This window comes from Pectinophora gossypiella, chromosome Z (genome assembly GCF_024362695.1).
Source record: "Pectinophora gossypiella chromosome Z, ilPecGoss1.1, whole genome shotgun sequence".
In the NCBI taxonomy this organism is placed as follows: domain Eukaryota; kingdom Metazoa; phylum Arthropoda; class Insecta; order Lepidoptera; family Gelechiidae; genus Pectinophora; species Pectinophora gossypiella.
Genome location: NC_065433.1, coordinates 13,834,868 through 13,848,072, shown reverse-complemented (window position 1 = coordinate 13,848,072; position 13,205 = coordinate 13,834,868). Strand labels below are relative to the sequence as shown.

At 35.3% G+C, this 13,205-nt stretch overlaps 1 protein-coding gene across 1 annotated transcript; it reads right to left on the bottom strand.

The window, feature by feature from the left end:
* Nucleotides 1-214: 214 nt before the first annotated feature.
* On the bottom strand, nucleotides 215-12,972 carry LOC126380693 (glycerol kinase). Its single transcript, XM_050030270.1, has 9 exons — nucleotides 12,913-12,972; nucleotides 12,565-12,819; nucleotides 10,559-10,732; nucleotides 8,556-8,703; nucleotides 7,888-8,039; nucleotides 7,442-7,690; nucleotides 5,280-5,449; nucleotides 4,555-4,690; nucleotides 215-4,430 (listed from the first exon to the last, which is right to left on the bottom strand). Exons 2-9 carry the CDS (start codon nucleotides 12,805-12,807, stop codon nucleotides 4,158-4,160), a joined length of 1,545 nt encoding a protein of 514 aa, XP_049886227.1. The 5' UTR covers nucleotides 12,808-12,819; nucleotides 12,913-12,972; the 3' UTR covers nucleotides 215-4,157.
* Between the last annotated feature and the right edge of the window lie 233 nt (nucleotides 12,973-13,205).

Here is a 13,205-nt window from a genome sequence, read left to right as displayed (position 1 = left end):
ATTATTAAACACACACAGTAACATTTCCTTTACTTTTTGCAAAAGTGATAGTATTGTTTATGAACAACACACTATATAAAACTTCATAATACTAATAAGTAGTCTGATTAAACGACTGTAATGATTGATGGGGAGAAAGTTGGACTCGACGAAGTGGTAGCATATCATACCAACCTACGTGCAACTGTATAGAATGTGTATAGATAGAAACACGTTTAAAATTAAATATATTTATTTGTACATTTTACGCTTGATTATATCTTAAATAAATAAAACATTGTATACGTAAAATATATAAATTTCTTACATCTACTAGTAATACATTATGTAAACAAATCGTTGTCTTAAAGTATAACAAAGTAGCGCATTTAACATTACCTATACGTTTAGTTAGGTATTAAATGTGTATTTTTGAACTAAACGAATTCTTATGAACACAGTTGAATATCGACCACTATAGACGACGATACGGCTCACCACCAATCACGTTGATCTAACAAAATGTTATGTTATAAGTAGTTATGTAACATTTCTTGTATTTACAGATTTATAACACGTACATTTCGATAAAATTACAACAATGCTGTTGTAGGCCATACATTTATGAATGTTATTCGTTTTTCTTTGGGTACCTATTATTAATGATTTTTAGTTCAAATGAAAATTACGAGAACATTAAGAGAACTACCTATTTATTTAAAGTAATAACTGCTTTAACAAATGTTAAGCAAATAAATTTCAATATATTCATTATAAAAAAAGTACATAAATACATACCTACCTACACCCATGACGCCTATAAGGTAGTAGTGCCCCAAATAGTCAGACGATAAGTTACTGTCACTAATATTTATAAAGAGTACCTACATTAGTAACGATAATATTACTTTTATAATCTATAAACTAGTCAACCACTGGTGTACGTGCACAAATAACAATTGTGTCGCTTAAGTTAAACATTTCTTATTCTATTTACAGTAGCCAGTAGCTAGGTACATCTTTTCATCACCCATTATTTATTTTCATAGAATTGGTTTGTCCACATAACTTGATATTACTTAGGTATTTTACAAAATGGCTACTAGTTTCTTTAATAACAATAGGTATCTAAACGTTATAACGTACACATCGATCAACTTGGTGTTTCCGTAGTTTAATATGGATAAGTTAAAATGCTGAAGGAGGCCCAAGGGTAAATTATCACTACCCAGAATAATTAGATTAAAAAAATAAGTCAATTAATTATACGCATACATATTGTACAAGCAATAGCAAAAATAATTTAGTTTGGAAAACATACCAAACCACAGCCAATTAATTATACATTTTATTTCAAAGTGGATAGTTCCAATATTACTTATAACGAAAGGTTACATAGCAAATTCGCAGTTCCCTGTTAAAACATATTATACTTTCATTAATAAAAATAAAATCGACTGAACTTTATAATTGATTAGGCTGCGTTATACAGAAAGGCAATGAGATGATTTAAAATAAATATATGGCTGGAGATTTGTATTGGAAACAGTAGAACTAATAAAATATAAGTTCTAATTAACAGTAGAACGAACAAAATAAAAATTCATATAAAAATACGAAGTAAGACAAATTTAATAGATAGTGGCCCCGATTCCTGCAGACACCGCCTAATTTTATTTTAGGTTATATCCGTCATTTTTGTATCCGTCGAAAAGGAAAGGGACGGATGATTCACAGCTCTTAATTTTAGGAAGAATGAGTAAATGAATGAATAACCCGGGCGAATCAAAAGGTACGTCGCTGGTATTCAATCCGTTTGACGTGCTGTCTACTTAACTGTGTCGGGTTATTGACTGATGTAAAATGTCTAGACGGTTGGTTTAGATTTGTGCTTAAAATTGACGTGTGTTCCATAAATTTTATGCTTGTCGATTACCCGTCCCTTTCCTTTTCGGCGGATAAGAAAATGACAGATATAACTTAAAATAAAATTAGATGGTATTTACAGGAATTAGCACCAATATACAAATACATATTTTTTGTTTCATTGAGTTCAATGAGGGACTTTCCAGGCTACGTTCCCCAAAAAACATATAGATGGCGCTATACAGACTTAACGTGATATTACCTATTTTCTCATTGCTAGAGTACCTTCACAATTATTCAACAATATAATGCAACGGCAGAGGCAAATATAAAAATAATACTTGACGGAAATTCTTGACTGAGTTTATAAAACAACTAAAGCTACTACTTATCACTAAAACCAGTTAATGAATATATAAATGATAAATTAAAATGAATATTTTTTAATGACATTTAACTAATTAAATCATATTAAATCATCATCATCATCAGCCCATTAACGTCCCCACTGCTGGGGCACGGGCCTTCCCTATGGATGGATAGGGAGATCGGGCCTTAAACCATCACGCGGGCCCAGTGCGGATTGATGGTTATTAACGACTGCTAATGCAGCCGGGACCAACGGCTTAACGTGCCATCCGAAGCACGGAGGAGCTCGAGATGAAAACTTTTTTTTTGTGGTCACCCATCCTATGACCGGCCTTTGCGAAAGTTGCTTAACTTCTACAATCGCAGACCGAGCGCGTTTACCGCTGCGCCACCGAGCTCCTCCCGAGATTAAATCATAATAAACACATAAATACAATACTTAAAATATAAGTGCAATAATATTGTTAAAATATAGTAAGTACGTAAAAATTTAAATTTTATCACTTACTAATAATTAAGTACTTAATTATTAGTGAGTGATCTCTAGTTGCAGTGCCCTTACCGGGTCCATGTTGATACTATCATACTTACTTCTGTATTTTTAAAACACCACAATTTCTACGAACACATGGTCGCAATAAAACATTTCTATTTCTATTTGGACCAAATATATATAATATTATGCTGTTACCTATATTGCTTCTCTTTATTTTGATCAGAATAATAATGTCATAATTTATAACCAAAAACAAATATAAAAGGTGCATTATATCTGTCATCTAAGAAATTGGAAGGTTAAACGAAAGCAACTCTTATTTTTAGGGAACATAGCCTGGAAAGCCCCTCATGGCTCTAAAAGTAACTCATACCTTCTTCTATCGTGTGGGTTGTGAGGTGGAGTACCAACCCCAGCAACCATGGTGTCAGGGTTATTATGAGCCGCCAAAGGCCCCTGACATGGCCCATGTAAGTGAGTAATCGTTACAACGACCTCTGTGGTCCAGTGGTTGAGCGCTGGGCTCACGATCCGGAGGTCCCGGGTTCGATTCCCGGTGGGGACATATCACAAAAATTACATTGTGGTCCCTAGTTTGGTTAGGACATTACTGGCTGATGGTGATCAGCCAGGTAATCTGGTGAGATTGTCCGAAAGTAAGATGATCCGTGCTTCGGAAGGCACGTTAAGCCGTTGGTACCGGTTACTATTTACTGATGTAAGTAAGTAGTCGTTACATGAGCCATGTCAGGGGCCTTTGGCGGCTCAATAGTAACACTGACACCACGGTTGATGAGGTTAGTACTCCACCTCACAACTCACACGATGGAAGGAAGAATGAGTTCAGTCAAGAAAACTATTACATTATCATTAATATAGTAATGGAACAACAGTCACATAATATTACTGCCTACAAACACTCGATCTACTTATTGGACCACCTTTTACGATAAAAAAAGATTATTTTCTCTACGTCAGCGCCAACATTTTTTTTATGATATAGCGCGCGTTTGACCACAATCTCACCCGCTGGTAAGTGACGATGTGGTCTAGGGTGAATCACGCTTACCTAGCAAATGTCTATTCACTCTAGGCTTGTAGATCCCTTGACCCCTTTTTGGCCTTGAGGCCTTGTTTTGCTTAAACTGTATTTATATAGAATTCTTAGTATTAAATTTTAACAATATCACATAATGTATTAACTTTACCCAACCGCTCCGTACTGTATTACGTGTTAAAGTACGATTTAAGCACAATAAGAAAAAACAATGCTTATCTAATTATTGTTATCTGTCTATTAATTAATTATATTATAAGTAAAAAAAATATCCAACTGCTTTTTACCTAATCTATAAGCAAACATAATTTCTATATCTGATCTACCGAACGAGAGACAGATATTCTTATTACATTTATCACTTTTCTGTACCCCCAGATACGTACAACCTCAATTTTGATCCCATCCTAAGGATCTTTCGACAGCCATTTTCCACTGTTGGTACCTCATATCCCTTTCGTCGTCACTGATATTAGGAATATAAGTCGTACCTGCAGCCATAGGTATAGCAATTCCTTGTTTTGAATTATCTACACCCCAAAACGCAACGAGAGCAGCACCCAGAGCAGTGCTCTCAGTAAAACCAGCCCTAGTCACATTGATTCCAGTCAAATCAGCCTGCATTTGCATTACAAGAGCATTGGATGTCATTCCCCCATCAACCTGTAATGAGATAAACCATAATAATAATTAGATGACACATTTATCTCCTAAACTCTATCCAATCGCCCGATAAGTGAGTGGTCTTATAATGTACTTAAATCTTAAGAAATAAAATCTATTTTACCTTAAGAAGTTGAAGTGGAATCCCGCAGTCTTCATTCATAGCATCCAGAATATCCCTGACCTGGTAACAAACAGCCTCCAGAGCTGCTTTCACAATGTGCGAGTAATTCGTGTCCTCGGTGATGCCACAGATAACACTGAAACAGACATGCAATATCTGTCAACGTTATTATGTCAGACCAAGGACCAAGTATTTGAATGGACAGATAATATTTTAGAATGACGATGAAACTATCACAGCTCTCTTTCTTCCCTATGGCAACAGCCATGGGTAAATGGGCAAGGTACTTTACAAGGACGAACTTAGTGTAGTACCTACCCTACTAGTACGTTTTGTAGATATAATTAATTTTCAATACGAAAATAATTAGGTTTACTAAAATGTCAGCTATTTCCCTTATAGGTGTAGTATGAAGCACTATTTATCACTCGGGAAAGTACGATTACCAACAGAGTATTACCGACCTCGTTAGTAATCGGGCACTTTCTTCCCTTGGTAAACAATGTAATATTCATTTTGGTACTTTTTCTTCTCACTTATTTTTAGAACAGCAATGCCGTACTTTCTTCCTTCCTCGGAAAATGGAAAAAGGCACTAAGAGTGTACTATAAGGTAGTTTTCTAAACGTTATAAAACTATTTGTATTATTCTTTCGCTCGGCATCATTATTCCACAGTAAAAGTAACATAAAATATAAAAAATACAACTTGCTGATATCTACTAACCCTCTCGCGTCTTGTCGCCAGTAAGGTGCATATAATCCACTGAATGCAGGAACGAAAACCACACTGCCATTTTCAGTCGCTTTTTCAGCAATCTCTTGGGATTCTTTAGCACTTTCCATTAATCCAATGTTATCTTTCAACCATCCCAAAGCGGCGCCCGCAATCGCAACCTAAAAGTTAAATACATTATTTTATTTTTGAATTTAAAAACAAGAATACCTAATATCTTAGATGTTGTATATTTATTATATCTTGTATATGGGAAGGTACCAAATTACCCCTTTATTCTGCATTTGGAGTAAACTAGCCCCGTCTCATGACTCCAGTCAGGCGAGTAGTCGTTAAAAAATATAAAAAGAGTAAACTCGCCCGCAGGACAGGTATTCAGTAGGCTACTTGCCGCCTAACCCATGTTTTTATGAAGTGGATATTTATTGTTTGCTTTTTTTTAATTTATTTTATCTACTGGCCTTATTGAGTCGCGTCTATGGTCTACATGAAATTATTTAGATCATGAAAATAAATGACATGTTTGTAGTTTGCCAGAAAACAATCAGCCCACATCCAGAAAAAACTAAGTGTAGATGTAGTTTTTTTACCTCTTACGTAATTAGTACCTATTGTTACTGACTATATCTGTACCCAATAAATATATTTTATGATTTTTTTATCCTAATTTGAGTAATTACCCGTTTTGGGCCACCTGTTCTTCCTTATCCGCCGATAAGAAAAAGAAACGGATAATCGACAAGCTTAAAATTTACGGGTCACACGTCAATTTTAGACGCAAATCACAACCTTATATTTTTTATATTGGCCAATAACCCGACAGAATTAAGTTGACAGCACACGCCAAACGGTTTGCATACCAGCGAGATGCCTATTTGTTTCGCTCGGGTTATTCATTCATTCATTCTTGTTAAAATTAACAGCTGTCAATCATCCGTCTCTTTCCTTTTCGGCGGATAAGAAATGGACAGGTATAACTTAAAATAAAATTAGGTGTCCACAGGAATTAGCACAAAACTTAAGATGACATCCTTGATTATTATTATTGCGTATGGCAGACAAAAATAAAATGTCCTGCGTGGATCATATATCTAGCGCTCCCCTAACCAAGTCTCTGCCGCATCCGTCACACAATGCAGCTCGGCTATGCCACCTGGGAACCGGTGTAGAGGGCACTCGTTCACTATGTGAGATAGGGTTTGATCCGGGTGACCATATTCACAGTATAGCGACTCCTTTAAGCCCCATTTATGTAGGTAATGATTTGATTTTCCATGGTTGGTCCTACACCGGTTCAGTCGGGTCCAGATTTTTCCATGATGAACTGAAGGTTCAAAAAAATGCGCACGACAGTGTTGTTCGCGGCACACCAACTGTAAATAGCTTTCGTATGTCATTACGAATAAACGAAGAAAAAAATGCAACATGAATGATTTTTCATAGGTAATAAGATTGTTGCAACTTTAACCGACCATAAATGGAGACAAATGCGGTTTAGAGCTTAGCTCTCAGAGTAACTATTGTTCGCATGAATGTTCTCTACAAAACTGCACTAGTTACGTCTACATTATAGTGACTATTGAAGAGGTCTGACATTTTCTTGAATTATTATTATGATGCTTTGTGATATTTTGATGATTGTTAGTCACATTTCCATCATAACACATGGCTTTTGCCTGTTAGTACAATTAAATGAAAAAAAAAAAACAAAATAAATTATTTTGCATGGCAAAAGTAATCTTTCAACAGAGGTATGAGGTTTATGGCTTAACTGTCAGTAAGTATTGTTCATATGAGTACTCATTATAAGACTGCACTGTTCAGTTTTTACTGTGCGGTGATAAAAAAGGCACCAATCGCCGAGTTAACTTTAGTGACGCATAGCTTATAATAAGCGGACAATAAAGACACTTCTAGTGACTTGTTAAATTCTGATAGGTAGTTCACAAAGTTATGCAGGTACATGGTACAGACATACATACAGATACACAAATACATACATACATAGCGGTCAAATAAAACCCTTTGCTATACAGAAGGCGGGTAAAAAGTATTATAATAATAGGTCTAAAGCTTAAAGTCTTTTCAAAATCCAAACCCCTATAGTTTTAAGTATTAATTCTAGAAATCTGGCTACAGGTGGATATACATACCGAACCTTCTAAAGCATATTGTGGTGGATTTTCACTACCTAGCTGGTAAGCTACAGTAGTGAGCAAACCCCTTGTAGAATTCACTCTGATTTCTCCCGTGTTGTACAGCACAAAACATCCTGTGCCATATGTTGCTTTTGCTAAGCCTTTCTGCAGACACATTTGACCAACTAAAGCAGCTTGTTGGTCACCCAAACATCCCGATACAGGAATACCTTTGAGGCATCCATCAGCTATGTGCCCGTAAACCTGGAAATGTTATAGAAATTGCCTTAGCTGATGATAAAATAGAATAATAGATGCAAGTCTAATCCCAACCAACTTTAAATGGAGATAAACAATTATATAAGTGTAAGTTTATATGTGAACGTGTACAACTTAGATACAAAGTTGCACATACATATGTTTTACTTATTTTTTGATAATAAATTATATTTCATAATTACCTCAGAACTTGATTTGATGTCCGGCAAAACAGATTTAGGAATTTCAAAGAACTTTAACAATAATGGATCCCAATTTAAGTTTTCTATATTCATCAGCATAGTCCTCGAAGCATTTGTAACGTCAGTAATATGTTTGCCGCCGTTAAGACCACCTGAAACAAATTGAATTTTAAAATTTTATAATTTTTTGGTGAAACTGTTTCGGGAAAGACAAATTTCAGGGTACCTATGGGTATTTCTCGACTCTTAAACATACTTCTAGGGCAAGTTTTTTTTTTGTTGAGTTACGTGTTCGCCCATTTTTGACCATGCCTGATATCCATATTTTAAGGTCGGTTGAATGAAATATCTTAGAGTATGCTTTATGATTATGTTGTTTGTCTTTCATCATCTCCATAAGACTCCAATGTATGGAATTGAAAAGAATTTTAAAAAACTAAAAAAAAAATACATGATTTTTGCGACGGAAAATTCCACTTGATATCAACTCAGAATCATGGTCTGAATCATCCCTCAAAGTTTTCGTTACGATGTCACTAACACCCTGTAGATATATCTCGGTCTAAACTATTTGGGAATTAAGTCGTGATCCCACGTTAAGTTCTAAAATCATACATTATTGTAGGCAGGAGCATAATATAGCTACATAAAAATTATAATAAACAAACCTGTTAAATTCCATATAAGCCAAGTGTCGACTGTCCCAAAACAACATGTGCCTTTTTTCATAGCTTTCTTTACTGCATCAACATTATCACTGAGCCATCTCAGCTTCACAGCACTGAAGTATGGTGAGAGTGGCAAACCGCAAAGAGGCTGTCAAAGAACACATGTGATGACTTACTTAATTCCTTGATGCTCAATACTGACATTATTTGTAATATTGTACGTCCGACATGGACATGCTGTTGAGACAATTTTATAATGTTTGACACCTGCATGTATGTACCTACACAGCTTCTCAATAAATGTTTCTTGTTTCTTGTTTCTTGATGTCAGATACATATTATTATGTTGATAAATAATAATATTGGTAGTGAAAGCCCGCTCCGGTTGATTGAGGGGATGCCTGTTCCCAGCAGTGGGACGTATATAGGCTGTTTATGTAATGTAATGGTAGTGAAAGCTCAAGGTACTTAATTGTTGCCGCTGCTGCTGTACCTCTGACTACGACAATTGGGAATATAGACGTGGGCTTATATATTTTCTTGTTGTATAACATATTTAGTTCCAGAAGTAGTAATACATTATAGTATTTAGGTCGAAAGTTATAAGAAATAAATTCAGCTGAAGATTCGTCGGTACAAAACAACAGACATTAAATGATTATAGATGGGTATAACAATATAAGAAATAAAAGCTGTTACTTGTATGGTTTCTTTGCTAAAAATAATAAAATGTTGTTACTTAAATGTGCTAAAGTTCGGTTAAACGAATTTTGGCTATTTCCCTAATATAATCACTTAAAAACAACATTAAATAACATTTCTTTTGTGAGCAAACAACGCCATGTGTCATAGAGATGAGAACCGAATGTGATGTCATTCCAATGCATCAGTTTGGCAGCATTGCACAACTGAGCAAGTGCACAGATTGCACCACGCAGTCAGACAATGTTTCGAGCGGAAACAATATCGTCCTGCACATTTTCTTGATGTCCAAGAAGCTGTTGACCGAGTTTGGCATAATGGGCATACTTTGCAAGATCAAGCAGAAATTACCTCATTCTCTCTCTATGATTATCGCTTCCTACATCTCTGCCGGGTCTTTTCCAGTAAAACAAGCCGACGCGAGTTCTGTTCTACACAATATCGAAGCTGGAGCACCACAAGGATCCGTTCTCGGGCCTGTGCTTTATATAACATATTCGCGACTGTCCTCCCTACTGCTGCAAGCGAGTCTGTCGCTACCTATGTTGATGATATAGCCTTTCTATTTTGTTACATAGATCCAATCGAAGCCCGTATCAAACTGCAGAGTACTAGATGCTACTCAGAATTGGCTAAGAAAGTGGCGTTAAAAGGTAGTGCGCACAACTCCAACCACATTACATTTACATAAGACAATTGTCCCTCAGTAACTTGGTGGTGTCTCTCTTCCGCAAAACGATTGTGTTAAGTACCTACCTGGGATTTCCCATGGATAGACGACTCAGATGAAGTTAACTACAGATACAAAAACCTTCACTGGCTTATGGGAAGAAATTGTGTTCTCAAAGTCGACAACAAACATCTGCTTTATAACGCACTCTTTAAGTCCACCTGGACATGTCGCATACAAATATGGGGAGTGGTCAACAAAAGCAACATACTCTAACTAAAATACACGAGTATCTAAAGATCCCAACCGTTGCTAAAAATATCGAAAACTACCGTTGTTGTCGTTGCTCCAGTCACACCACCTAATCACGGGTCAACATACCTGCTTATAGTCTGTCGACAGATCGTAGTTTGTCCAGGAAAAAAACACAACGCCGTGAAAGTCACCGTAGCCTATTTCAGTCAGGACACACAAAAAAAAAAAAGTAGGTATTTCATCCAGTGGCAAACAAAAATCGTAAGTAGCTGCCAAATTTTAACTTGCAAGGTGATGTTTGCTCGCCAACGATTTTGAACATCACAATAATTAATTTGCACGGTAGTATTATTTTATGAAATAAGTACATACTTACTTTCAAATAATTTTTATTTCTTGTCTTGTTTGGTACGATGTCCAAAAGCTTGTCTATTGTAGAAGATGTCCGCATATCTAACCAAACAATGGCATTGTGGAGAGGTTTCCCAGTGTTTCTGTCCCAGACAATTGTAGTTTCTCGTTGATTTGTCACACCAATAGCTACGATATCCTGCAATTTATAAGAAAGTTTACAAATTAGCAATCATTAGAGTGACAAGTGGGAGTGCGTACAGGCTATAATAATATGTACTGAACTAATAACTTAAATTGTTTTATCCTTGTATAATTAATTCATAAAAAAATGTATAAAAAAGTCCAGAAATTCACGTTCAAAAATTCGAAATTTGACAGGGGGCTCATTGGCTACCAGACTCCCCCATGTATGTTCAGCAATTGTTTATGGTTCAGGAGATATGATCCATTTTGTACCTTTATTAAGATGTAGAAAACATTACTTCAGAAATAATTATTTTGTTACTGTCTACTTTGTTAATAATTCTTTAATTTTACTTCCGGCCTATTCCTAATGAAGTGGACCACTAACTGAAACAATAAAAACATTGTAATCAAAGATAAAAATAGTTATTGGATATCAAAGTGTTACAGTTGTTAAAACAAATGTTAGAAAGAACCAGCTACAATGTGAGGGCCAATTACTTCGCTTTTGCTTCGAGCAGTTTTTAAAATACCTTCAGGGTCAATGACTACGTTATTTGTTTACTATTCTGTGGCGAAGTTTTAACAACCATAACAATTCAGTATGTAAGGGAAAAACACTAACTCTAAAACATTTTCGAGTTTTCGACTTATAAATCAGTCAGATGGTGTTTATTTTAGCAATAATTGTGTACCTATTTGACCTTCATGTGACCTCTAAATGTAGTCTGTTTAACCAAATTGTTGTTGCCAAATGCCATTTATAATAAAAAATGTAATCTGTAGTCATCACTAGGAAAAGTATCCTATGTGTGTGTGGTTAGCAAACTTAATGAAATAACTTCAATAATAATGAGGATCACTAACCCCATTATGTTTATTAAAACTATAAACTACACAAAAAAATGAAAAATTAACAAAATGTTATTGTATTTATCTTATTGGGCCTGAGTACTGTTAGAGAACGCCCACAATTTGAGCACTTTACCCCAACAAAATGTCAATATTAAAATTTAAATTTAAATAACTAAACTAAGGCAAAGTTCGTCAGCCTCGTGTAGGACATAATTATGAAAAACTTAAAACATAAGAACCATCTGAAAGGCAAAAGTAATCAAATCAGTTTTTAAATACCTATATGAAAAAAATTCAAAATATATAGGTAAAATACCATCAAAATTACCTTACATACCCAATTTTGGTCAAATTCTCACTTTAATTTCCTATAATTTTTTTATCTTTGGTTTGACTGTTTATTATTTTTATAGTTAGTGGTGAACTTCCTTAGGAATAGGCATGACGTAAAATGAAAGAATTATTAAGGTAGAGATAGCGACAAAACAATTATTTCTTAAGTAATGTAGAAAATCTTGAAAAAGGTACAAAATGGATCATAATATCTTTCAAATCGTAAATAATTGCTGAAATTACATGGGGGTGTTCCTGGTAGCTAATGAGTACATTTATTTTTCATTTTGAATGAGAACCTTTTGGTCACCCTGTATGGTAGTTATTATAATAATATAATCCTCAATTCAAATCCTGGAGGAGCAACCATCAATAACAATTTTGTGAAACAAGTTACAGTTATTGTTTGGTCATTAATTTGGAAATTATTCCATGCATTGGAAATACTGGAGTAAATATGTAGTTAGAAGCAGAAGAATTATAAGCTTTTGGGAGTATAACTGACACCAGGACTGGTCAGCTCAAGCAATGATCTTTGATAAGAAGAGTATTTATGAATTTAAGTTTGACTGACCAAAGCTAAAAATCCAAATTATTACATTACATCATTCGTCCATGACTCAGGTATTTACTACAATGAAATGTGCATATTTTTACCTGTGGTCTGCCGCCAATAGCCACCAATTTTTCCACAGCCTTTTCGATGCATGTCGTAACCACCTCCAAGATAGCACATGGATCTTGCTCCACCCATCCCTCCTGAGGAAAATGTTGGTCTAGCTCTTTTTGGTGGTAAGTAACCACTTCAGAAGAATTCGCTTTAAAAATTATAAACCTAGCACTCGAGGTGCCCTCGTCAATAGCACCCACTAACGGACCAAATTTCCCGTACTCCGACATGCTCAAAGGACGCTGAAACGATAAAACTACGCGTATTTTCCTTATCTAAGTGTACTTTGAACAATTATCTCTATTGGGCAATAAAAATTCCAAAGAAAAACAAACCTCACGAACACTGTCGCGATCACAGAGTGGTTACTTTATTATTTAGTAACTTCACTCACTGTCAACCAACTGTCAACGTCAAGTCAACATTGTTTTTTTTTTTTGCAAAGGGTTTTACTACGGCTTTTTGGCGGGAGGCGGGAACGGGACAGTTGCTTTCTTCATTGAATAATCTAAATAATTAATACGAAGTGGTGTTTTGTGGTTAATGATCGCATTAAGTTAGTCGGAAGACATTCGCGAGTGTTATTATATTGGAGTATTCAATAAACAAAGTGTATCTGCCTATTTTC

What these genes read in the sequence shown, in the direction of transcription:
- LOC126380693 (XM_050030270.1), bottom strand. Translation starts at nt 12,807, where the DNA reads ATGTCGGAGTACGGGAAATTTGGTCCGTTAGTGGGTGCTATTGACGAG. An exon ending in GAAATAAAAATTATTTGAAA is followed by an intron (nt 8,704 to 10,558) that starts GTAAGTATGTAC and finishes GTTCTTTGACAG; the next exon opens with CCTCTTTGCGGTTTGCCACT. An exon ending in TTCCACTTCAACTTCTTAAG is followed by an intron (nt 4,431 to 4,554) that starts GTAAAATAGATT and finishes ATCTCATTACAG; the next exon opens with GTTGATGGGGGAATGACATC.